The following is a 27,416-nucleotide window of genomic DNA, read 5'->3' on the forward strand; positions in this document are numbered from 1 at the left end:
ACAACTCCTGTAATTACTGCAAAAGTTATATTTAAGTATTTTCACAACCATTTATTAGAAAAGTTTATGCAGAAAATCCTGTTCTCACCATTACTTAAAAAAATGAGTCTTCCTATATTTATTTTTGCAAAGATGCCCTAGCTGTTTGCAGGTAGATGACTACTGGATTTTACAAGGGAATGTCTAAATAGGAGAGGAATATAAATAGTTTCTATTTCTTATTGTTTTAAAAATAAAAGCATGAAAAAGAATATCTTAAAGTAAAATCCATCATTCAAAATTAGAAGATTAAAGAAAACAGCAGTAGGTCATGAAAAGAAGCAAAGGAAAGCCTGCTACTGCTGTTTTTCGTTTATTTATTTATTTTTTTAATAGGAGGAAAATATGTCCACAGAACAAGCAGAAAGCATGATGATTTAGATCCATCAAGTAGGTCACATCGCTAACCATAGCAATCATATGGAGCTGTTACTGCTGCCTTTGTTATTTCCCCATGGCTCTCTTGTTGTCTTTACTTGATCCAGTCTTCAATCAGATTGTAAATTTTGTAAGGGAACATTCTTTCCTATGTTATTTGAGTATTGCCTGTCACAGTGCAACTCTTCTCTTCCATCCTTCCCCTGCTCAGTGTTAAGCCTTTTATAATCAAGTAAATTGAAATTATAAATGTATTTCTTCTACCTCAAAATATAAAATAATTAAATATTTATTCTTTGCAATATCTTTACCATCTGAGCATCTTATATTTATTTGTAAACATCAAGTTAGCTTTCATAAGCATCATGCCTAGCTGAAAAAAGGCAACGATCTTTCCCACTTACCAAGAAGCAAAAATGTTGAGTGTTTGACATCACTGGCAGCTGACAGCAGCTGGCCACTGTCAGGGGGTTTCCAGTGCCTGGAAGACAGATCCTGGGTACCTATTCTGAGTCTAATGGGAATCTTTCTATTGATAACAATGACTTACATTTTTTTACTCATGAAATCTGTAACAGAGTCAGTCTTCTAACTCCATGTCTTGTACTTTAGCCACATGATCACCCTCTGTCCCCTGGGTGAGAACGACTCCGTATATCCTCTCACATGTTCGCTGCTCTGTCATTTTCAGTTTAGCTTAGAAACTCAGAATTATGAATTCTTTAAGATGTTACTTGTCTGACCTGGCCCCTGATTTTAATCGTTAAGATTCAGGCTAGCATTCCAGATGGTCCCCTCTACAAGGGCTGCACAAACTGGACCTGGTTGGTGTTTTGCCATTTCTAAGGAAAGTGCCAGCTGTTAGTCATTTTGCTTGTTACTGAATATCATTGGGGATGATACTAGCGGGCAAAGTCCTAAAGGATATTGGGCATTATTGCTCTGTTGAATATCTGCAGCCAGTGTTATTGAGAAAGCAGTTTCATCTATGCTTTATAGTCATCTTATGAAAAAAAAAAAAGGAAAATAAATCAAGAAATTAGAGCACATCTGTCTTTCTTTTCCTTCCATCTGTCAACCCAGGGCATGTACCGTATCAATTTTTTCCTAGTGTGGGAAATATTTGGCTTCCTCATTATGAAGTTAACTACAAATAGTTTGATGTTGGATTATTTTTGTTACTTTCATTGTTTTTATGTTGTTATTAGGACTGTTATTCAAAATACATTATCCACAGGGTGTCTAGTTTCAATACTAGAGATTTTGAACTATGCATTTTCCTAAGAAATAATCATAAATGACCTTGTCTCTACAGAGCATAGACCATACCCTCTGGCATTTTTCAAAGTGCACACAAGGCACTTCTCTAATCTGTTACACATATATATATATATGTTTTAGGCTCTTGCTTACATTAGATGCAGAATGAAGAATTTAATAATTTAGATTGTATTCCCTTCAATAAAACTAGTTACAATAAATATTATCTATTACTATTACCATGGAAAAAGCAAATTTTGTAATAACCATTTATCCAAATGTAGTCTTAACTGCTTTTTTTCCCCAGTTCCAGGAAGTCTTTCAGAGAAACACTTGATACCAGAACCACTGATCTAACTAGCCTAGCTTCTGTTTTCCTCCTGTACATTGTTACAACTGTTGTCGTTTTAAGGAGCAAAGGGATTATATCTGTGCTGAGTGGGACTTTTATGGCTATTCTTTAACTTGCATATATGTGAGGACTAGTCTGGCTGAATGTGATGCATGCTTGACACTTTAGTAGTTTGGCCATTCTGTCTTTGCATAATGGAGGTATTAATGGAATAATTACCTGTCGGTGAAGGCAGCAATCCTTATTGTAGTGCAAGCCCTCTATTACCTTCTGAAGAATAAATGCAGTATTTGGCCTTTAATGAAACATGCCTGTCATTTCATATCAAAATGTCAACCCTGCTTTTATTGCAGCACAATTTTTGACTACATTTTTTGACCATTGTGTAATTTAGAATTTGAGTGCATGCTTCATATATAGTTCATTAATTACACATAAGAATTTGATCTCCATTTAGAAACTGGAGAGATAAGCTATTAAAATAACATAATATTTAATTGATTTTAAGAAGTTCAAGCACGGGGATATGCACACACACATACACAATACTGACACACAAAACACTTAATGTCAAACCTAAGTGATTATTTAATGTATTTAAAGATTGTTTAAGAAGTCCTAATTAGATTTGATTCTTTATACCTAAAGAACACTTATTAGCACACACTGGAAAGTCCAACACTACAAGGCAAAAAAGTAGATTATGACTGTTTTCAGTACAAAAGTTAATATTTGTGAGTAATGTAATTGAGATTATAAAGGTTGCTAAAGTCAGAAACATTCAGAACAGTTACTGTTAGATGACAAGAAAAACTTGGGATTTTATTAGCTTTAGGGCTCATGAAGATGCTGCTAGGCCAATCCTAAACCAATTTATATTATTGAGAATATTTCCAGTGACTTTACTAAATTCCATGTTTATTCCTTCTAGAAATGAAATTCAAAAATCTGTGGACAATTATAAAAGCCTCAATTTCAGATAATTTTCTCAGCCTTTAAGTTGTTTAGCTTACTGTTTTCACTGGTTTTTATATTACTAGTAACTATATTGCAGTAATGATATCTTCTTCCTCTGCTCATTCTCTCTAAAAAAAATTTCAGTTTTCAGGTTCTTGTTGAAGTAGGTGTGGTTATCTGACATTTTTGACTGGTTATCACCCAACTTTTTGTTCCTTTTATGTTCCTTCCATATCTGTGATCTGTCAATGATAAAGATCAAACCAGGAGGTTTGGATGCATTCTGTACATGCCTTGTCAGTCTGTGAAAACTAAGATAAGGTGGCTTCCACAGGCACTGAGCTCTGTGATGGATTCTATAGTCTGATAACATCTTAAATCTGAAGTACCACCATACATTTTCTTCCAGCTGTCATAATGTTACATATCAGAAATTATCCTGATCTACTACTATGTGAGAAATTGATATTTAAACAATGCAACTGAGTGCAATTTGCCTATAAGTAGATATAATCTATTTAGTAATTGTTCTAATGCTGAATTTTCACTCAGAAATGCATCCTGTCTGTTCTGTAGATAGGTAGTAAGGTAACATAGAACATATCATAACCACAATACTTATAAACCATTGGGTTAGATACAATCATTTTAACTTTTTTTTTTTTTTTTTTTAATATTCTCTGGAAAATGAAGACACACAGAGCACGTGCATATACCTTTACAATATTTTTGTGAAGTGCAATTTCATTGCTTTGTGCCTCTGTGGTTTTTATTCTTTTATTTAAAATAATATTGTTGTATAAAATAAAATAAGAAACAAAAGTTTTCTGCTTGTCAGTTTGCCTAATGAAAAGCTAGCATTTGCAAAATACATATAAATTACCCCTGAAATGTTAGCAAATGTTGGGCTCAAAAGTCAGTAGTATTTGGCTATCTGTATTAATAGACATGGTGATGTCCTCTATGTGGAAAGTTCACAAATAAGTGCATCAGTTTTAAACACTGGGATCAAAGGTGATGGCATCCAACAAATTCTGTGAAATTAGAAACTTGCTGGTATATAATTGTGAAAAAAAATATGCACCAATCACTAAATGGTTTATGTCCAAAGTAACTGCCCAATGTCCTGCTTCCTCAGTTTTGTAGACAGATAATGGAGAAGTCACAGGCCAAGATCGTATGAAGGTCTCTAGTTTTGAATATGTGACTTAGTGAACCTATTTCCAGTAGAAGCTAAGCAGAACTAGATGGTTATTTGCATCAGTTGATGTAATTTCATAGACTTCTGCAAAGTTATTATTTTAGGCCATTGAAAGAAAGAAATTCACCACTGTGAGTTCACTTTACTAACATTAAATAAACTCAGCTAGCACAAATTAGGTTAGATCATCAACACCATAATATGAACATGGATTATCAAACTTATCTTTTGGTCTATTCTGAGGGGATGGCATTGGCATCTTTTTCTAAAACTATCCAAGTAGTCAGAGTTCTTGTTTTCCCTGTAACTTTTTATGTGTCAAGAACATGCCATAGGTAATATAGGGAAAATACTGAAAATTAGATGAAGTCTAATAATAATAGTGATTTTCATCAGCTCTCATTTGACTTTTCTTTGAGGCCAGCAGAAAATACATTTCTAACTAGTTACTCTAATAGTAATACTCCTGTAAGAGCATCTGCCTTTTTGATAGTACAATACTACCACTGTCTTCTCTGTGTAGCTGATTTCTGTGCAAAAAGGCCTTATTTTACTCTCTTTTTCATCTTATTTATTAATAAATGAGGTTTTACCTTTCTTACTGTCTAAGCTGCTGAAGCATAATTTATATTTTTTCTCTAGAAATCTCCGTGTTGAAACAGCTTAATATGCTTACTCTTAATTTTGTATTTTATTTGCATATATAATTTCGTGTAGCATAGATTTGCTCCAATTGTCAACATGGCACAGGAATGAAAGACCCATTATCAAAACAAAAAATAGCTGTTCAGCCCTTGGAATTCCTAACATTCTCTGTGATATAGTATTCCAAACTTTGACACCATAAATAGCACCAGGCAGATGTACATATGTGTTATATGTGCTGGAAGAAGAATTTGTAATCAGTCTTTGTTGTGATATGTGTTGTTTTTGGAAGAATCATAAGTGAAAAGCTGGGGAGGTTTTTTTTGTTTGGTTGGTTGTTGTTGTTGTTGTTGGTTTGGGGTTTTTTGTTTGTTTTTGGGGTTTTTGTTGGTTTTTTTGTTGTTTTTTGTTGTTGTTGGGTTTTTTCTTGTTTTCTTTGTAACATGTGTTTGCATCTGCAAAATGAAAACTACGAAGTTTTGGGAGTTCACCATAAGAAAAAGTAAAATAAAATTTAGAAATCTGCTCTACAAAAGTAACTCTTAAGGAGATGCTGTCCCAAGTAACATAACATAGTTTTCTTATGGTACAAATAAATAATTGTCTAGTTGCTTTTCTGGTAGAGATGCAGATACGTTTTAACAGGGGTGTTTTAATTGACTTATAGCATGTGCAATTGATTGGGATAATAATGTTAGTTTCAAAATTAAAATATGATAGAAATTGCTTCTTTCCCAGGATGCATCAGCTTAATCGTATTATCCTTGACAATCATGTCCACTTTCAGCTTTTCCAGTGTGGATCCATTTATCTAATGTGACAGCTATAGTGTCTATTGTGTTAATAGATGTACAACTGCTTTCTAGAATCATAGCATGTAAAAGGTCTTATCCTCAAAGGGCGATGCTGCTGCTGTTTCTGCCTTCTCTGCTTGCAAGAGAAGACATGACTGATGACTCAGAATTAATTGTAACCCAGTGAGCTGTCATTGACAGATACCCATTGCACACGCGAGTACTAGTTCAGGAGAAAATGTTCTAGTGTACTTTTCCCCCTACAGCTCCCCTAAATTGAGACCCTCCTGCCTTGCCCTCCCTCTGCCCCCATGTTAGTACAAGATATCCTTAGACTCTTTATGATAATTAGTTTTTTTTCTACATACATTAATCCTTGCTTTTTTTGAGAAGAAACATTATTTTCTTAATAGCATTTCCTCAAATTCACATAAGTAAAAGCAAAAATTGACATCATTATGTCAATGTGAGCACTGTTTATTTTAGAGTGTGATAATTTAAAAGGCTTCAAATTTTCTTTTTTCTTTTAAAGCAGTGTTAATTTGACTACTTTAAAGCCCTATGATACAAAACTTCCTAGTGGAGAGCCGGTCATTTGTTGCTAAGTTTATGGATTTTGAAGTATGTTTTTTCTTCCTTTTATACACACAGTTAAAAATGAGGTATTGAAATCTTAAGGTTAGTTATAAAATAGAGTGAGGGCTGTGCCACCCCAGACAAAACACTATTGCCTTTACACAAGAGCCGTGACCTGCTTGATTTCCAAGGTTATATGCCATACTAAAGAATGCTAAAGGAACAGAATTCTAAAGGTTTTGAATCACATATTTTTTTTTTTTTTTTTTTCCTGAAGATCACTAGAAAGTTTCCTGCTTCCTGGTACTGCATAACTCTTAACTCTGCACATCTGTTATAGTGACTGACTGTGATGAAAACCTAAATACACGAGACTTCTGTAACACAGTTATTATCAGCTTCAACAACAAAATGCAATATTAGGAATGATTATTGACATGATACCACATGTATGTTTACTCAACACAATTAATAAACCTTAGTCAATGGAATACTCCTGTAACTCATTAAATATGATAAACACAAATTATGTTAACATTACAAATATAATGGCAAATATAGCAGTCAATATTTTCATTATTTTATGTCATTCATATAAGAAAATAACAGGGTTCTTTATATAAACAACCTGCAGATAAAGTACGTTCCTCAGATGGAAAATATTCTCAATTGTTTTACTCACATTTTAAAACTTAATTTATAGTTAAGATAAAGTCCCAGAAACTTTATTACCATGTTCACATTACCGAAGCCAGATGAAATTCACAGAAGGTAAATCAGGGCAAATTTATTATTATAATTAAACTTGTAAAATTTCAGCAACAGCTGTTTCTGCATCTTACTAGTTCATATACATTATTGATCAACACATGCTTTTACTAATGTAGAATTTCTGAGAGTGTAGAGAAGTTATGCTGGTTATTGTTATAATTTTTACAGTGTTCTGCAATGCCTTTTCAATAGAGTGCTGTCTTGCTAGGAGGAGTTCATCACCAAGATCAAACTAAACACATAAATTGAAGATCGATTAAGTCTTTAAATTACTAAAAATCACATAAAATATAATTATGTTGCAACTAAATTCTTTATACGTGAGTTTCTTTGTATGTTAAAATATGAATAAGCTCTTATAAAACGTGCCAGAGCAACAAAGTAGTTCATAGTCAATGCAAAGTCTTTTTGTTGGCAAGACCTGTTTCATCAGGTTCTTGTATCATAAATACTCAATGACAACTAAAATTTCAAGTGATTAATATCTAAAGCTGGGTTTTTAATAGTTATGAACATAATGTGAGATCTACGTTTTCTTACTGGTAGGTTAAGTCTAGGCATTTAAATTTGAAAATTCTGAATTTCATGTCTGTCTACTGTCAAAGAGTATGAGAGCAAAGTTCCCAAAGGAATTTATCTTTCTTAAGTGTTCTAATAGATGCCCAAGTTTAACTAGTCATCTATAGTCAGTGATTGAGTATAGTCACCCCCAAAAGGCATTTTACTGTTATTTTACAATACTATATTTTTTAGAATGGCATGAGTGTTCATTAGAGCTGCCTCTCTTTCTTCATTAAATATAGACATTTTTATTATTATTTATTTTATTTTTTATTGCAGAGTTTCTGGTATCAAACATGTAATTAATATAGCAAACTGTGATTTACTGACATCTAGCCATTTAGGTGAAGGATATTTCTGAATATTACCTTGGTTGTCTACTGGTAGCACGCCTAGCTATTTTGTTTCATGTTTTATTGTGTACAGAAGTTTCCATCACTTATCCCCACTTGCTTTTCCACGCTTCTGGGATATTATTTTGTATAACTGTGGGCTTAGAACTGATTTATTGAGTCTCAGACAATTAATTCAAGAGGACAGGGGCTAACACCAAAAGTGGTTAAAATTTATTAGTATTTTACCAGACTCCCAAGTTGAACAAGATAATACTCTGATGTGAACTAGATTAAATTGTAACACTCAACTTTCCTGTTAGGTCAAATTTACCTTGCAGTCAAGATAAGCATAGGTAAATGACAATGCTTATTAGGAGAAGTGTTTGCCTTCTAAGTGGAAATTAGGAAGGAAAAACTTCAAATATATGATAGTCTTGTGTTTAGTGTCTTCAATTAAAGATTTGTCAGTCTTTCGAGTGTCCGATTAAAAAAAAAAAATAATAGAAATCAAACAAAACCCAGGAAGAATTCATGGCACAAAGTCTATATTTTCAAGAAATGAAATGAACATTACATAAACAAAGCAAGAAAATTATATTACCTCAAAAGATGACTGAAACCATAGGATTTGACTGCGGGTCTTTCTTCATTTACTTTCTCTGCAAAATTAAACCAATGGCTGTTTGTGCTTCATGTTTAAACGTGCGTGGGACCATCAAGCAGTCATTTCCTCTCCAGTCAGTGGCCAGACTGTAACTGATAATATTTTCACCCTGAAGAAAAGGCCAGTTCTCTGCAGCCGAAGTAGCAAAAGAAATATGTGATTATATTTATGCTCCTTTTTAATATGCCACAGTGTAATTGAATGTTTTCTATAAACTTTTAGTACTGCAAAATTGAGTAGAAGAAATAAAAACATTGTCTGGTGTAATAGCAAATTACGTTCTGAAATCAACACTAGCATTGTTACCTTAGGGTTTAAAAACAAGTAAATACCTAAGCACTCCAGCTATTTCTATGGGTAGCATAGTATGAAGACAGAGCATGAAGATGCAGTATGAATTGCTTTTTCTTTTTTTCATTCTTAGTTTAGCCTGAGAGATTGATGGAAACCTTATCTATCTCCATTATCTTGGTTCTGTGGGTAAGATATCAAGATAGGCATGGAGAATGAGTTATCCTGTGATGCAAGTAGGATCGTTGAATAAGGACTGCTATAGGAATTGCACGAGTGAGTTTAGTTTAAAAATAGCCAAGAAAAAAATAACCTTATTTTGCTGGGCAAATTGAAGGGATCTACTGCACAATTTGTACATAGCAGAGTTGAGCCAAGATTATCTGGGAGAAGCAAAGGTGGATTTTACTAAGTAGAAAGATTTTATCTCAGATTCATATTATTTTGTAAGCTTGAGTGAAACACAAAGGAAGAACATGTGTATATGTGATCACTGAGCTGAATTATACAAAGCCCTATTTCAGTTGTTTTATTTTGTCCTTACAATATCTTCTTGAATTTATGCATAAACAATATCTTCTTCATTATCATCATTTAACAGGTTATTTAGAGTATTTGTCTATTGTTTACACTTCATTTTATTTTAATATGTTTCTTTGCTGACATCTTTATTCATGATCAAGATTGAAGTTTCACTTAAGTGTGTCATGTATAGATTATCCTGTTCATTTTCCATAAAGGTAAATTGCTTTTTTTCAGTTTTCTCTTCTAAGCCTCAATATCAACAGTCATTCCATAAGGAAGATATTCCCAGAATGTTTTGTCTTTGTTTTTTCCTTCATAAAATTCCTTTGTTATATTAAAACAAAGTATTCCGTAATAGTTCAGAAAGGAAAGGGAAATAATTTTTGTGAATGCAAAATCCCCACATCTGAAATTAAAAGATCTTAATAACAACTAAAGGCATGTCATGTTTGAATATATGTATTTTGATATGCAAACATAGTCCATAGAGACTTGGGGTTGTTCAGCCTGGAGAAGGCTCTGGACAGACCTTATTGTGGCCTTTCAATATTTAAAAGAAGCCTGTAAGAAGAGTGGAGACAGACTTTTCAGAAAGGCATGTTATGACAGGACAAGGGGTAATGGTTTTAAATTAAAAGAGGGGAGATTCAGGCTAGGAATGAGGAAGAAATTTTTTACAATAGGGGTGGTAAAATACTGGCCCAGGTTGCCCAGAGAGGTGGCAGATGCCCCATCCCTGGAAACTTTCAAGGCCAGGCTGCACGGGGCTCTGAGCAACCTGATCTAATTGAAGATGTCCCTGCTCATTGCAGGGGGGTTGGACTAGATGACCTTTGAAGGTCCCTTCCAACCCAAACTATTCTATAATTCTATGATTCTGTAAAGCCTTATTAGACTTGCCGTGATTCAGATGTTTTGGTGATTTCTGCCTGTCTGAAAAATCAGGGACAGAAATGAAGGCTCTTAACTTTATACTGAGTGGAGAAGAGGACATTTTGTTTAAAGTAGCTGATTTGTAAACTCAGAAACCAGCTCAGTTGCTTACAATTCAGCAGGTTCTATTTGCAACAACCCAGTACAGACTTTTTTTTTTTTTTTTTAATTATAGCTTGTTTTATAACACTGAATAGGATTTGTAGCCAAATCTGTCCCAGTGAGACATTCAGCAATGGAACAATAGTATAATTATTTCTTGGATCCCTGATTAGCAAAAACAATATAGTAGTTGTACAAAGCTTGAAAGTCTGGTTTTCAGAATAAAACAATCTCACCATGCAAAAGCTCCTCCTAATGCAGATTTCTGTAACACGCTATTTGGTTCAAACACATAATTTGAAGTAAAATGCATTTTAGAAGCTAGTAGACAATGGAAAGCACTGAACAGTTTTGAAAACTAGTGTTTATACTTCCTACATTAAAGTTTTGTTTCCAACACAGCTAGCAACTCATCTGACACAAGACATTTTAAACACTTGATATCACATGGTATGATCTTTCTTCTACTTCAGTCCTTCAGCACTTGGGTTAACAAAATAACTGACACTATTTACATCCTGCTTTCTGACTGTTTATGATAGTTGCTGGGAAAAAAAAGACAGCAGCAAAAAAGCTTAGTCTCACAAGCAGTGCCCGGACCTCACTGGTATTGGTCTACCTTTTCCAGTAATCCATGCTGAGCTACCAGTCCTACCAATTCTATTGCTTAAGTAAGGATTTCTGGATTGTGTCTTTAATGGTCTATCCCACTTACTAAAGCAATAGATTCTTATACATTCTGGTATAAGAATACATTTGATACAGCTTGGATTGTCAGAAATAAAGTACTTCAGTACTTTTTAGCATTGAAAAATTATGAAACTGATACAGATATTTCTAGATTTTCTTTTATTTTTTCAATTAGAATTCACAAAATCACAGAATGGTTGAGGTTGGAAGGGATCTCTGGAGACCACCTAGTCCAAAGCCCCTGATCAAGTGGAGATACTTAGAACATATTGTCCAGGATCATGTCTTTTGAATATCTTTTGAATATCTCTGGACCACTTGTGCTACTGCTTAGTCACCCTCCCAGCAAACTGGTGTTTCCTGACATTCAGAACCCTCTATATTTCAGTTTGTGCCCATTATTACCTGTGCTGTCACTGGGCACCACTCTATTCCTCATATTAAGACAACAGAAATGAGAAAAATCAGGACCAAAGAATATGAGGAAAGAAAAAATTATAAACAATTATTAAAATATATTTTTAAATGTTTTCAGTGTCTCCAGATAAAATATTTTGATGAAGAAAAATGCAATATACAATATCAAGCGCAGGTTCTACTTTTCTGTGCCTGATCAATCAGATTAGGAATATCCCCATCTTCTACCATCCTTTCCTCCACCCAAGATAAAATATTGGTATTTTTATTAGCATTTTCAAGTACCACAGCTATTACTTATATCCAGTAATTTCAAAAATACAATTATTAGAAAGTACTAGGTACGTGTTTGGTCTTGTTGAAGCAGGAAAGAAACAGCTAGAGCAGTTTCATGTGTGGTTGACTTGATACAATTTTGGTTGTTAAAAAAGTGTTCCTATTACACTTGAACTATACTTTTATCAACACCAGAGTTTTCTATACTTCACTACCACCTAAATTACAGAATTGATTCTTCTCTGTATCTCTTGTTGATGTGAATTCATATTTCACCTTGATGAGCTTTATAGAATCTGCTGTAATAGGTGATTAAAATAATGATTTCATGTAACTGATACCAAATGTTTTCCTGATTTTTAAATACAGCCTAGGTTCAAAAACCTATTGTTCTGAAATATATACTGAAATTACTTTGACAGAGGTTAAACCCGTATTATTTCAACTGAATTTTCAGTTTTGGGTTTCACATAACAGTTACATGATATTTCCTTATTAAAAGTAAAGACCGTGTGTTTTTCAGGACCTGAAGAAAACCCATATTCACCACCCTCCAAATGATGGTTTATGACTGACTATGTCACAGATTTTAGTTTTCAATTTTGGCCAAGCATTGTGGACTTGAACCATAAACCTACCTCACGCTGTATATAATCCTGTGTATGTTGTAGAATAATTAAAACTGTAATTACTTGTTATCATATGACACAATGTCATACCTGCTGTAAACCTCATTACTCAGAATAACTTGAGTCTGTCTTTAGGTAAAAAAAATTCAAAGCTGCATTTGGTAGCATAAGGGAGTAGATAAATACATAGTCTAAGCACATATTAGGCTTTTCTCCTGAATGAAGAGTCCCCGATACTATTGTAGAAAAAAGAAATTCAATGTATGAACAAAGGGCTCAGCATCAGTGGCTGTATCGGGACCATGGGTCACAGCCCATGTGCTGGGTGCCGGCTGCTGCGTCTGTACCTGCTTCAAACTGGGTGTGCATGGGGTGTGCATGTGGATTCACTGGCAAGCTCCAAGCTGAACCAGCCAATGAGTAGGAAGCCCCGGGTCTGTTCAGGGGTATCAGGCAGCCAGAGGGTCCATGCTGGTATTTGGGGGACCCACAAGTGTGGTGTGCCTGTGGGAAGAGTGTGAGTGCTGCATGTGTGCGGTGAGCACACCTCAGCCTGTGGGTCAGGTAAGGGGGGCTGGGATCCAGGCAGTGATGCCAAGAATGTGTTTGTGTGGTGCAATAGTGACCTTCTGCCTCTGCCAGCCCAAGAGGAGGAGGGGTTGTGGCTGCCTGTGCCTTTGTCTGGTGTGAGTCCTGAATGTGGGATCTGCTGGAACCAGCACCTTGTCTGTGGCCATCTTTGTGACCAGCCGTGTCCATGTCCTCTGTGTGTGTGTCCATGCGTGTGTCTGAGATACACGCTCAGTCTCGGTATAGCAACTGTGGGAGTGCAAAGGGAAAAGTGGTAGATGTGCCCCTCAGCCTAGGCAGAGACCCCAGGTCCTCGGGCTGGGCTCCAGAGGATGGGCAAGATGGTTCTGGACCAGGCAGCTCAAGGATGTGGCCACATAGCTCATCACTTAACACAGTCCTAAGCTCTCAGTAGGTTGAGTGACAGTCTTCCCTTGCAATTAATCTGATATGCCTAAGCTTGAGCATTTGCTTTGAGACTCTCTTTATAGAAGGCTTTTTCTCCTTATTGTCTTGATGGCACGGATTAGTCTAAAGTTTCTTGATGGACTACATACTGTCCGTTCATCATCTGTGGAACTGGACCACTGTTTACATGACCTTTAGAATTTTTTATAATCCTCTATAATATGTGGGGTCCTCAGTGAGAGGCTCAGAAAGTCAAGCTGATATTTTTTTTCCTTATAGTTTAAAGTATGGATTTAAAAATGTATAGCACTGTGACCTAAGAAGTTGCCAGTATTAGTGTTAGGCCTGTGCCATTTTACTGATGTGTCACCTGCCAGTGTAGAGTCAGAGCAGATTTTGGTTCGTATGAGCAGCTGTTGTTACACAGGATCAGTATTTTTACTACATTACTAATTAAACTGGACATTTCTGTAATTATGTACTTTTTCTGTTTCTTTGGGTGCTTAATTAATTATGGGGGTTTAATGATTTTGCAGAATCTTAAATTGAAATTTACGTCTCCTCTCTCACTTTAAGGGTTTATTTTCTCAATCATTTGTGTTTTCTCACAGAGTATTTTAGTTTTAAATAATAATCTCCTTTTTTGGTGCTTCTTATTGATTTTACTAGTGACATAAATTCTTACTTTGGAAGAACAGATCTCTAAATTTGGGTTATTGAAAATAAATGCAGAAAGAGAAGGTATTAAGCTGTGCGGTTAGGTATATTTCTAATTTTTCCTGTTGAAGGGAAAGAACATGCTAGCAATTCAAAACAAATTGCTTAGGGTGGCAATTCCAGAATGAAAAAGTTATAAGAAAAAATAACAAAGTATGAGCTAAAAGTTTTCTTCTTGATGGTATATAGAGTTGGGTCCTCTGCTGATCTAAGTGAATACAAACTAATGACTCAGAAGATCTGTTTGGTTTTGCTACATCTGGATTCTAATCCTAAAGCCAGAAAAAGAACTTAAAAGCAAAATGCTAATTATGAAATCACAGCCAAGAGCAAATAGTATTACATTTATATCTATACTGAATTACACAGTAATCTAAAATTGACTTAATCAACTAACTATGTCCACCCAAGGGAGATGAATAAAAACAAATCTGGGAGAGGATATTGATCATCATGTAAAATGGTAGGAATTACCATTAACAAATAGTTTTAATAAACAAATATACAGTTAGTGCTATTAACTTGAGGTTTTCCTCCAGGGCCTGATGCTTTTTCTATTAACTTCAGGAAAACTTACTTAGAATTGGGATGACTACAGGACATTCAATTTTAACTACTTAAAAATTAGTAACTAGTGGAAGATACCTCTTGTATGGCATCAGTATAACATATAACTTTGAGATGACTAATATTAATAAGAAAATAACTACTAAACTAAACAGTTATTAAGTTTAAGGTAAACTTTGTGAATCTCTTCTTTATTCTAAACCAATCTAGCTAACAAGATCACTCAGGCTCCCTGCTGCTGAAACTCATTTTTGTGGGAAGATGTGCTTATTTTAACCACTCTCTTGAGATACTGTTAAACTAGTTGTTTCCGATGCTTCAGAGATTCAGTATTTTGATCCAGGAAGACCCATAATATTCCTTTCATGAATCCCATAGTTGCAGTTGCTAAACAATTTGCAGCAGTACTATCACCTCCTGAGCTCATGGGGAATCACTGTATCATCTTTGGCCACAATTCACAAAGTCAGGTTACTTCTGCAGAGGAGAGAGGTTCAAAATAAATAATGGTTGACTAAACCAAGTGTTTGGGGGTTTTTTGTTGGTTTGATTTGTTTTTTTTTTGTTGGTTTGGTTTGGTTCGGTTTGGTTGGTTGGTTGTTGGGGTTTTGTTGGGGGTGTGCAGATTTGTTTACTTGTTTGATTGTTTTACTTTGAGATTACTGGGGGAGGTTTTTTTTGAGAAGTTCAGGAAAATTCAAAATTCTGGTTCTCATTCACTGTGTTGTTTGACCAAACTATGTGTTGTTTATTTTTAGTTCTCTTACCAGAGTGATAATTACTTATACTATCATTGTATTCTGTGATTCTTTGCTGGACACTGTGATTTCAGAGATATATTATCAATATTAAATATCCATAATAGTTAGATAATCGATATTAGTTAAATGTCATTATAGTTATGTATTTATATAACCTTCTATTCCTGGAAGTGTCAACGATTTTTACTAGTTTGTGTAACTTGGTGCACCTTTTCCCAGTTTGAACTGGGATAATGCAGGTTTTAACCTCAGAAATACGCACTTATGTCCTTTGCTTTTCATAACATAGTTTGCAAAAGTTTCTGATTCTCTGAGAGAGTTTACATAGATTATACTTTTAAATTGATGAGAAATATGCCTTACTGTATACTGATCACTTTCTTATGAGAAGCTTACTTCACAGATGAGCATGTGCAGACCTTTGAAATCTGGCTCTCCTCCCTGCCATCTTCCCTGGGCTGCTGTAAAAGCAAGCAAAAGAAAAAAAAAAAAAAAAAAAAAGCAAAAATGACAATAACAATTGCCTCATAAACATTACCAGGAATCTGCTTGTATGTCATAATAATAACTAAAAAAAAAAAAAAAAAGAGTAAAGAGTTAGGAGAACAGAAAAGAAGAGCACTAATCAGAATGTCCTGTGCTCTTCTTTGTAGTCCCAGCGCCGTGTTACATTTCACCTCCCTGATGGCTCCCAGGAAAGCTGCAGTGACAGTGGTCTGGGAGACCACGAGCCGGTGGGTAGTGGAACCCTGATCTCACACCCTCTCCCTCTGGTTCAGCCGCAGGACGAATTCTACGACCAGGCTTCACCGGACAAGAGGACTGAAGCTGATGGCAACTCTGACCCCAACTCGGGTGAGTCACTGTCAGTGCTCTGCTTATCTGAGTTGCTTTGGTAACTTGATTACTTTATTTTTCATCTCTTTGATGCAATGGGTGAGATGTTTTTTAAGATGTTTTTAGAATGTTTTTAAGCACACGCATGAATATTTGGTCATGGTAGCTCATAACACTTGGTAGGAAATAATGTCTTTTGCCTGAAGTGCCCCATATAATCTGACTGTAGAAACAAAAATATAGCCAGAGTGAAAAAAACAGCTCCAGACAAATTGCACAGTAAGTGAGAATAGCTGGGAAGAAGGAAGTGGTACAAGGTAGCAAGATTTTATTGATGTTTGCTGTGCTGTTGCTATTTAGCACTGGCCTTTGTGTTAGGAAAGTAATTCTAAATAAACATTTAAAGACTAACCTAGAAGACAGTAACTCATTGAAGCACTGAAAAATTTAAAGAATCCGAATTTCTATAGCAAACACACCCACAATTCCCCCTTCTAACAGCAAGAACCACAGGGTTCCAATTTTGGTCTGGAATGGCATGATGTTCTGCTTTTTGGAAATGTTTGGTATGCATTTTCATACAAACACTAAGTATTTTTAGTTTGTTTGGTTTGGGAATTTCTTCCTTTCTTCTTCTTTCCTTCTCTATAATAGATTTACATTATTGAAGTGTTTGTGACAGTCAGTGTTAAAAAATGAAGTGAGGTCTTAACCAATACCATGACTTTTATTTTGGCATTGGAATGTGGAGACTTGGACATACTGAAAACTGGGAGAGGGCAGTAGCACCTCCCTTAAGCCGCTTGTTTTCTGTCTAGAATGTGGAGGGAAAGGTTAAAAGTCTGATCTGTGCTCTTGGAAGGTAATTGAACTTGAGTTCTCTTGCATCCCAGGAGTATAGAAATAAGAACTAGTTTCCCCCTCTGGGATTTTTTCCTTTTGTATAGATGATTAAATTGTCACTAGGCCCATACAAACCAGGAGAGAAGGTGGCCTGCCCTGGGATCTAATGCACAATATTAAGGCCCATGTTCTCATTTGGGCAGAGCTGGATTTGAATTATGACATTTAAATCACCATAGATAAGAATGTGAACTGTGGAATATTGACCTTAGAAACATTTATCTCATACTTTTTATGTGAGGACAGAGTGAGTTTGTTAGGTAAGACCTTAAAAATAAACGAAATGCTTCACTGTCTCAGAGTGGTATTCTGGTTTCCTTTTTATTTATTTTTTTTTTCCTTAATATGACACCTCCATTATATTTTCTTTACCAAAACAGAACTGTTGTTGGAACTATGATCTTAAACCCTAAATCTGTTGAAATACAAAGAACTATAAAAGAATAGCAACTATGAATGGATTGACTCTGGAGCAAGAATGTATGTCTGCTTAAGCAAGTGAGGAGCTTAAGTGGAATTATCCTGTTAATTCTCTGACCACGTATGAGACATGCGAAACATTTAGCGAGATCAGAGAGGAGTTTTAAGGCAGCATTATGTGTTGGCACTGTCACATCAGCTTCACTAACTCTGAATTGCACATCTCTTCAAAATATGACATCAAAATTCTTGAGGAGAGTTCGGATAAATGTGCTTAACAAGTTTCATACCAAGTTATTAAAAAGGTGTTTTTAAAAAATTTGTATCAAACATGTTGTGAAAATCTAGTATATTGATCATGATGAGCTATTAATCTCTAATATAGAGACAAACAGAAGATTAGTCAGAGTGAATGTTTTTAAAAGCTATATGAAAAGTCATAATATGTCTGTGGTTACACCTGTTTAGCCTTGGGGATGCTGAATTCATGGCAAATTTTTGAAAATCTAGCCATCAAGTTGTACTGATGATTAGTGGAGTACTGATGTATAAGTTTTTAACCTTTTATCAGACTGAATTAGGACAGACATCGAAATAGTGCATTCCATATCTCATCAAATCTCACAAACTCGGAAGGGAATTATATGGTCATTACAGTGACAGAAGTCATCCTAGGCATGAAGGGAGTGATTCCGCTCATTAGAAGGATTTGACTTTTATATCTTATTCGGTTTCAAGTTATTGCCCAGGCATTGTGTCAAAAGCTATTTTGCTACTGGAGACACATGTTTCTGGTTGAGATGTGAAATGGAGTTTAAAGCAGTTTACGGTTATTGAAGATTCTGTGGCAATTTTCAGAAGAGAAAAACACTATCTGGTGGCTGGGCAAAATTACTTTGTGGGTATTTACATATGTTCATGGTTAAAATAACTGCTGTAGTATTTCAACGCTGTATTCTTTGACACTTCTAAGCTGAATCTCTAGTTTTATCGCTATGAAATGTTAAATAGTTGTTGTATTTAACAGTAGAGGTAATTTCATTTCAGTGGCTGTTTTAGGGATTGCTGTTTATGAAAATACTTGGTGCATGCTGAGGTAAAAGATACAGCTATAAAGTAAGGAAAAAGTCTAAGTAGAGAGTAGTGGTGTTACTATGTACATGTACTATTGCCAGTTTTGGATGATAAATGTTGCAGGACAATATTTTTTTTTTTTTTTTAATATTTCAACTGAAGAGAAAGATAACTGCTTGTGGGAGTATTTTCTAATGATCTCCAAGAATAAAATCTACACAAAAAATACAGATTTGTCCAGCTGTATTTTTATGAAAGTTAATTCTAAGTCAAGGTTTGTTTCAGCTCATGGGAATATGATGTTAATCTTGATAGTAAAGTCCTTGCCTCATGGTGAGAACAATTTTGGTTAATGGCTTTAATGTTCAGTGAATTGTGTGGTTTATTACTGTACACTGTGAAGTTTTGTGAATAAAAATGCAGTCATTGTTTCTAAATATTAGATTGCTGCTATTTTAATTATATTTGAAGAGTGACCAAGGCCCACGTCTTCAAAATCAGAAATAGAAAATAAAATAATAAAATCTAAAAGTCTTTATAAGGTTTTACACAAAGGTATGAGAAACCTTATTGCTATATTTTCTTGCAATCATTAGGTTCTACAGAGACACAAGAGCTACAATTGCGTGATTTAATGAAAGAAACACATACAGTGAGAGTACATTCATCTGGCTAATCTTAAAACAGCAGTCTCCCTCACTGGGGGAAACTGAAATGAAGAGAAACGCCAAACACTAGAATTAGCAGCCACACATTGTCACTGTGGTTATGAGGGAAATGCAACAAGATATAAATATGAAGTAAAAAATAAGCTTTATAAGAACTTAATAGTGATGTGTACAGTACAATTTTGGTTTGTAGCACTCAACTTTGTCTTCTTTGTATAGTCTTTTATTTTAACTCAAGGGTTTCATTTGGTTGTCTAAGATATCCTTTCAGTTTCACCATCGTTAATTGATCAATATTAATTCATTGTCAGAGGATTATGATGTTAACTAGTCAGTTGTAACTTCCTTCTGTTTCACCTTTGACTCATTTGCACCCTGATACGTTTTATGAGAATTCTTCCATCAGTGAGCAACAATTCACTGTATTTAAAAACAACATAATGCTACAGAGTGACACCAGCACTATGGTTTTGTTATGCATTATTAAATGATAACAGCAAGTAATTCAAATTTATTACAGGAGGTGTTATTATTCAAGAGTCGTAGTTATGATGATTGAATTTTGCATGCAATATTGACTTGTAAGCCAAGCCTTGTGTATGTTACAATATCTTATTTCATTTAAATGCAGTAATTAACAGCCTTAACCTTGCTTTGCTGACCATGACTTTGTGAGAAGCTTGGACCAAGAGGAAAGGAAAGTAGCATGGCATAGCCTGGCTACATTGCCTTTCACTATGATGACAAACAAAATAGAAAGTTTGTAAATATTGTCATTTTGAGAATTTCTAAAATAGACCAACAAAACAAAAGAAGGCACATGCGAAATGGTGCTTCTGTATTTTATGGGAAACTCATAGTTTTTAATAATCTGAACTGTGCTTTGATGTGTGAAATGCTGACCTTACATGTTCTACAAATGAACACTATCATTTGGAGGGTGTGTTTGACACTTCTTATATTAACTAAAAGAAGATATTCCAAAGATCAATTACCTGATTAAAGTTCTTTACCTTTTAGTATATCAGATAAGAATTTCGAAAACATAAAATTTCTTTAAGATCTGAAAAAAAAAAAAAAAAGTCATTGTAAAATTGTATTTACTGGTATAAATTTATAGCCTCTCTTATTTCCAAAAGTCCTGATTTTTAGTGGTATTAAATGTGCATATCAGAAAGTGAAGTTTTAACACAAACATCCTCTTTATCATCAGTTACATATAATGTGTACAGCTGTCTGATGTATCTTAATTTGAATTATTTCTTCAATAATCACTTAAAATAAAACTGTTTTTATTTTCCAGCAGTCTGCTATTCATTGCATAAAAACCACCCCAACCAACAAAAAACCAAACCAACCCACCTTATTAGTGAAGAATTCTTCTTTCATTGTGGTTTAGTAAAAGTTGTCAGGGACTTAAATTTATATTGGAATTTTTAATGTGTCTAAGGGTTTCATGCAGCAGAGCTGTGCGACAGAACTGTATGAAGAAAAAATATGCCTCCTAGTGTAAAGAAGGGGAAAACTGTACTTTCAAGAAAATGCTTGATAAATCACATTTTGATAGCTGCAAGCTGTGGATGTGATTCATTTTTCTTCAAAGAGATAAAGAGGAATAACACATATTTAGTGGAGTGCTAGAACTGCTCTGGGGAGAAAGCCTACTATACACTGTAGATGAATCTATGGAATAATTCCAGTGGTTTAAAACCAGACAGAAATATAATATCAATGTCTTCTGATATATGTTTATGAAGCTAAGTAAATGCTTGCCTAATTTCTACACTTATTAATATGTAGTATCAATACGTTACATAACACAAATAGCTCAAAAAAGGGGAGCTGTAGAAAAAATCATAACAAAACCACTGTTTTGAAGGTCACCTTCAAATTAAATAGAATATTCTATTATCTCCTAAGTTATTAATTGAAATTCAAAAGAAATTCCATATTTTTGAAAGAATGTTATAATGCTGTCTACAAATAATACTTTTTGCAGATAGCTTTTTTATTTCCAGTACATTTAAAATTGTATGGATGCATGTGGCTGATCAACAACTGAGTTCTCACTTTTTATAAACCTAGTATTATGGTGGTTTAGTCAAGTGATGCCAGGGGTATTAAATTGTACTATGATTCCAGTAATAAGTAGAAAGATCTCCGTGGCAGTGGTTTAATTTTGATTAAAGTTCAGAATAATGGCATGACTGCCTTGTATTACATTGGGTCATATGATAGAGTCCTATGTGGAAAAGCTAAACCTTTCATGCAAAGAGCTTTGGTTTTACAGTGTCACTATCATTACACCCAGTGGGTGATGATGTTTTAACCTTGCAGGCATACCCTCTGCTTAATCCTGCCTTTCATTTTGCTGCCTCAAAAATTTCTTGTCATACTTGACAATATTGGAGTCTGTCGCTGAACATCCTAAGGTGTAGAAAGAAATGTTATTCTGTTAATGCGTAGCTCTAGATAAATCACTGTCCGTAGTTAGTCTTGTGTTTTCATAATATGCGACTTCATGTGAACTAAAATAAGAACATTTGCCTTTGAGTCATTTCATCCATTTCATTAAACACAAGTTCATACCTCACACAGAATGTAGCACTGTCACATTTAGCTACAGGCAAGTAGGAGTAAGAAAAACTGGAGTCAAGTTGGTGAATTAGCCTAGTGAAGAGCTATAAAATAGTCTGAAGTCTGAATTCAATCTTAGACCATGCACTTATTTTTTTAAAAAGATAAATAAAATCTGAGAGGCATAAGAGGTATTACTATCTCTTTAGATCTCCTTGCTGCCTCATTAAAGTAAGGATTTTAAAATTGTCTTGGTTTAGAAAATCCACTATGCTACATCTGTTCCTGTGCTGCTTTCTTTTCCCCCATACACCAAAGCTAATTGGAGTGTAAATCAGGATGACATCACCACTGAATGGGCAGCGAGAGGGGAACTTGTCCCATGACTTCTGTAACATGAACACCTGATGTGTCTGAACTTTCTAGCTGCTGCTGCCATCCAAGGCAAGAAATTGCAGGTCCTCAGCAGTGGTTTGGAAAGGCTAGGTGGGGGCAAGAAAAATTTAGAAGGGTTAGAGGATTAAAAGAAGAAGAAGGTTGCACACTAGGTGAAAGCTGGTGCCTGTGGGTTCCATCACTGCTTATACCTAGGAGAGTTTAAAACCACAGATGTTTTTGCCAGTAGTACAGGCTAAAACAAAAGACTGAGTTAAGGAATTGTTAAGAGTTATTTTTCTCCTATTGGTGTTATCTTCTCACAAAGTTTTTCGTCTTATCACAGTAAGCCCAAATGTACTGCAGACATTCATAGATTTTTTAAGTTTTAAAGCATTATCATTATGTAGCTAAACCTCTGTCATAGCACAGTGCATAGAATTTCACACAAGATTTCTTAAAACAAACCTGTATTTCATAATAGTCCAGTGATTTATTTCCCTTGGTGTTTGTATTGGGTTTACATGTCAAGGGCTGGGAAGGAGAGGGTTGCAGGGGGTTCTTCTATGAGAAGAGGGCAGCATCTGTCCCCATGTTAGACAGAGACCATTCCTGCTGGCTCCAAAACAGACCCACTGCTGCCCAGAACTGCACAGCAGCTGGGAGAGAGGAATAAGAAAAATATGAGAGAAACAACCCTGCAGATACCAAGGTCATTGAAGAAGTAGGGGGAGAGGGTTCTCCAGGTGCCTCTTCAGCCCATGGGGAGGAAGATGGTGTCCTCTGCAGCCCATGGAGGACTCCACACTAGAACAGGTGGATATGCCCTGAAGGCAGCTGCAGCGCATGGGGGATCCACGCTGGAGCAGTCTGTTCCAGAAGATCTGCACTCCATGCAAAGGACCAACACTGGAGCACTTAGTGAAAGACTGTGTTCCTCAGAAGGGACCCCGTGCTGGAGAGAGGAACAGTGTGATGAGGAGGGATTAACACAGACAAAGTGTTATCAAGTGGCTGTAACTCCCAGTCCCTGTTCCCCTGCATCACTTGGCTGAAGTGTGGGGAAAGAGGAACCAGAAAAGTAGAGAATGAAGGAGTGAAGTTGAGCCTGAGAAGAAGGAAGGGGTCTGGGGAGGTGTGCTGGTTTTGGTTTTATGTTTTGTTTTGTTTTCTCACAATCCTGTCAAGTTTTTAATTTTCTATAAATTAAATCAATCTTCCCCAAGTTGACTCAGTTCTGTTGGTGACAGTGAATGATGAATGATTTCCCTATCCTTATGTCAACCCATGAGCTATTCAATCTTATTTCCTCTTCCTGCTTTATTGAGGCAGGGGAGAGATAGAGCAGCTTAGTGGGCACCTGGCAGCTATACAAGGTTATACCACAAGACTGTTCAAGTAGATACCATTTTCCCAGTCTGAAAGCATTTACCTTCATTGTCTAGCTCCTTCTCTGTGAGACTGTACCACCTTTTGTCATCAGGAAGTATTTGACTTCCAGAAGTGTATACATATTTGAGGCCCAGGGGACTATTTTGACTAGTACAGCATCCTGCATAACACAGTTCAGAAATCCCAGAAAATAATTTGTAAAGAAGTGTCTATCATCTTCTGCTTGTATCTACAGCAAATGTTTCAGAATGATTCTTTCATCTAATGGTCTTAGGGGACAAAGGAAACAATATTCTGATTATCACTGACTTTGACCAAATTAACTGTTCACTTTTTATTTAATAAACTAGATGTTCAATGTCCATAGATTAGTCATGGTGGTCAGATCATCTTGGACCTCTAATAAATTGGTTAGTTCTCTGTAATATTTTGAATGTTGCAATATTTTGTTCTTGGGTATATTTCTTTTTTCTTTCTTTTTAAAATATTGGTTGCATATATAGACAGAACAGAAAAGAACAGTGAATAATTCAGTCCTTTCTAACACTTTTACAAACAATGCAGTCAGTGAATTCAAGTTAAAATATAAAACATAAGTTTTCTAAAACAAAGGCCTTTGTCTTTTTTTTTTTTTTTTTTTTTAACATCAGGTTCTCTGTCATTAATTGATCTGACCAGTATGGGTACTTTTCCATGCCTTGTGAGCATGCCATTTAACAGTACCTTTTATCAGAAAAGCAATGGATTTTACTATTCTTTAGAGACTTTCCATGGGAAGTAAAAGTAAAAAGCACAACTGAATACATATATCTTTAATCATGGTTAAATATACCAGAAGGGCTTTATTAGCATTCTAGGTGCTCTATCAGATAACTATATGAGAGACAATGCACCTCTTAGAAGTGTGATAGTGTGATTATGGCAGCAATATTTGCTTGAGATTTTTGAGGTTTCTTTTTCTGAAATTCAATGAAAGTTATTACTGCCGACTATGACTCTTTGTTACATTGAAACTAAAATTCATTTTCTGATGTTTCACATTCAGTTTCTAATGGACTCTTAGCAGTGCAACAGCTATTCACAAAGGCAAACACTTGCTTAAAAGAAAGATTATAGTTGTGAGAATAAAGGTATCAAGTTTAGCATAGAATTTTTAATTTCAGCATTCAAGTGGCTGCAAATTGTAAGTGGAATTAGAATTACTGATGTCTCCACTGAAAGGAATGACTCCGTGAGGAGGAAGAACCCTATTGCACCAGCACGGTGCTCAAACTCTCTTTACATAGGAAGATATAGACCATGGTAGGTTTCATAGGAATATAATAAAGGAATAAGACCAATGATCTGTCTAGCCCTGTACATTATGCATGCAGTAGAAGAAGCTGTAATATAGAACTTCAGCTCCTAAGGTAGATTGAGTCCAGTGAATTACATAGAGAAGTGCCTATATCCCACCATAGCTTATGAATGAAGGCTGTAGTAAGTAGCCAAGAAGTACATGTATTAGTTCCAGACATTAATGATGGAACTCAGTTCCATCTTATAGACTCCTGAATTTGGATGCTTACATGTAGTGATCTAAAACCTTATGCTAGGTGTCTAAGCTCGCTTTTTAATTTGTTGAGCACTAGAACTTTTGTCTTATCTTAAAGCAGGTACCTAAAACAGGTGGTCTAAATTTCACTCCAGAATCCATTTACTATATTTCTCTTGAGTGAAATAGGAGCTCAAACAACAATCTCACATATAGATATTTGGGATGTAATTTAGCTCCAGAATGTAGATGTATAGGGCTCAAATAATTTATTGAACATACATGTGTGATGCTACATGAGGTTACCTACCTGTTGTTAACAGCAATCCCTTCCTTCACATTTGACATCCACATGCAAACATCTTAAGTACATGAGGATATTTCTAAATTGACATTGCATGCTAATGGTAAGGCAAAAGAAGTGAGGTTTAGGTTGAGATTCATTCAGAAAGAAGTTAGCAGATTTAGGTGACTACTAATATGCACGTGGATGTTATATATGTAACCTCCCTATGTATCTATAACTCATTCACTTCTGAGTTAGGTAGTCTGAGCTCCCATTGTAGTCAGTGGAAACCTAGTCAGGATCATGACTGAGTCTAGATACGCACTCAGTTACCAAACGTGTGTGTCCACTTCAATGTGAATGACAGTTTTCCAGACTGTGTTGACTGGATTGCCATTGTGTATAGGGGAAGATTATCCACCTAAATTCAGTTAATTCCAGCAAATCCAGCCTGTGGTGTGAAATGAATCCCAGCTGTTCTCGTTGCTAAGGGAATATTCTTATCTTTTGAGAGATTTAAGACTAGGTTACTTGCCTGCACATAACATTTTTCAAAGGAAAAGGGCAATTTTAAATTTTCTGCCTCATTTTTACAGTACTAATAGAATGAGAATATCTATTTGCATACCTACCTCCTCCTCCTTCTCTTTTCTGGTATAACTGAAATTAAAACATCCTGCCTTTTTAAAGCACAGTCCTACAGAAAGATATCCAATAATGCTTTTGCCGTCTGATCATTTTTCCTTCTTCCAAACAACCACCAAATTATGTCTGGTAAGTAGTATAAGTCCTATACCATTTTAAAAATAACATATCTCAAAATGAAGATTTTGCATTTTGACTGTCTTTTTAAGAATGTCCACATGGGACATCCATGGAGTGAAGTGACAGGGCAGTGAGTTCCTTCCTTAAAATAAATACTGTGAGAAGCTTTTGCTTTCCAAGGTTGAGATCTAGTCCTTTGGTATAAAAAAGTGTGTCATCTTAAGAAATACTCTTATAAATCAGTGTCTTCAGATTTGACCTAGTCTTGTCCAGAGATTAGGTGTTCATTTTGTTTACTGTGCATATTTTATGACTTTTTCTTTTTGCTTTTCTTAGATGTTATATTTGTTTCTTTGTTGTAAATCTAAGGAAAAATCCATGCATATGAAGGGAGGTTTCCTGAACAAGATCTGAATGTTATCTGTTATATAAGTAATGAATATTCTCTTTTCTTTCAAATATTTGCCTTCACAAGGGATGCTTTCTGTTTCTGTGAATCAACTTCATCTGTTTATCTTAAACAAGAGAGTGGAAATATGAATTAAGTAGATCGAAAATTAATAAGGAATTATATTTACAGTCTAAAACATGTTTAAGTAAACCTTTTAGAAAAAGGAATAATAGTTGATTTTTTTTTTAGTCTAAAGCTTTATCCCCTTTCATACTAAATCCAGGTAAATTCATGTCAAAACAGGATAAGCAAGGAGAATGAAAATAATAACAGAATGCTTAACTCTGATTATCGTACACAGTATGTTACATTTGTTTATTCTTTGGTGAAAGGTGAAGGCATGGCTTCTGGAGAAAAGTCATCCAGATGCAGTAGCATCATAAGTGACCAAACTTTGGCAAGGAAACACAAATATGTACAAAATCTTTACCAGAGCCTGAGACTGTATGTTTCCTATCTGCAATGCATTAAATAGATAAATAATGGCATGAGTAATACTTCAGCTCTCCAGGAAGTTTAGAATATTTTGCAGTTATAGCAAAAATATCTTTTTTTCGTTAACCCATGTTAATGCCCCCACCCCCCCCAAAAAAAAAAAAGTTACTCTTTGTTCAGTAGTATCTAGTCATCTTTGGGAAAAAATAGAAAAAAAATTACTTATACCTCAATCAGTGTGGTTATAGCTATATTAGCAAGTAATACGCAGCACAGCAGG

General features: G+C 35.2%; 1 protein-coding gene across 3 annotated transcripts in view; it reads left to right on the forward strand.

Moving 5' to 3' along the window:
* Nucleotides 1-27,416, forward strand: part of PCDH9 (protocadherin 9) — a gene marked incomplete at both ends in the record, with an annotated part of 671,582 nt that overhangs the window by 417,144 nt on the left and 227,022 nt on the right. The window contains one exon of one of the 3 annotated variants that reach the window (XM_082066038.1): nt 16,162-16,274. In XM_082066038.1, the coding sequence (XP_081922164.1) occupies nt 16,162-16,274 (113 nt within the window). Of the gene's footprint in view, nt 1-16,072; nt 16,275-27,416 lie in introns of all 3 variants that reach the window. The other 2 variants (XM_082066037.1, XM_082066039.1) reach the window with 2 other exon arrangements.

This window comes from Streptopelia decaocto, assembly GCF_964273445.1.
Source record: "Streptopelia decaocto genome assembly, chromosome: 1".
Lineage (NCBI taxonomy): Eukaryota > Metazoa > Chordata > Aves > Columbiformes > Columbidae > Streptopelia > Streptopelia decaocto.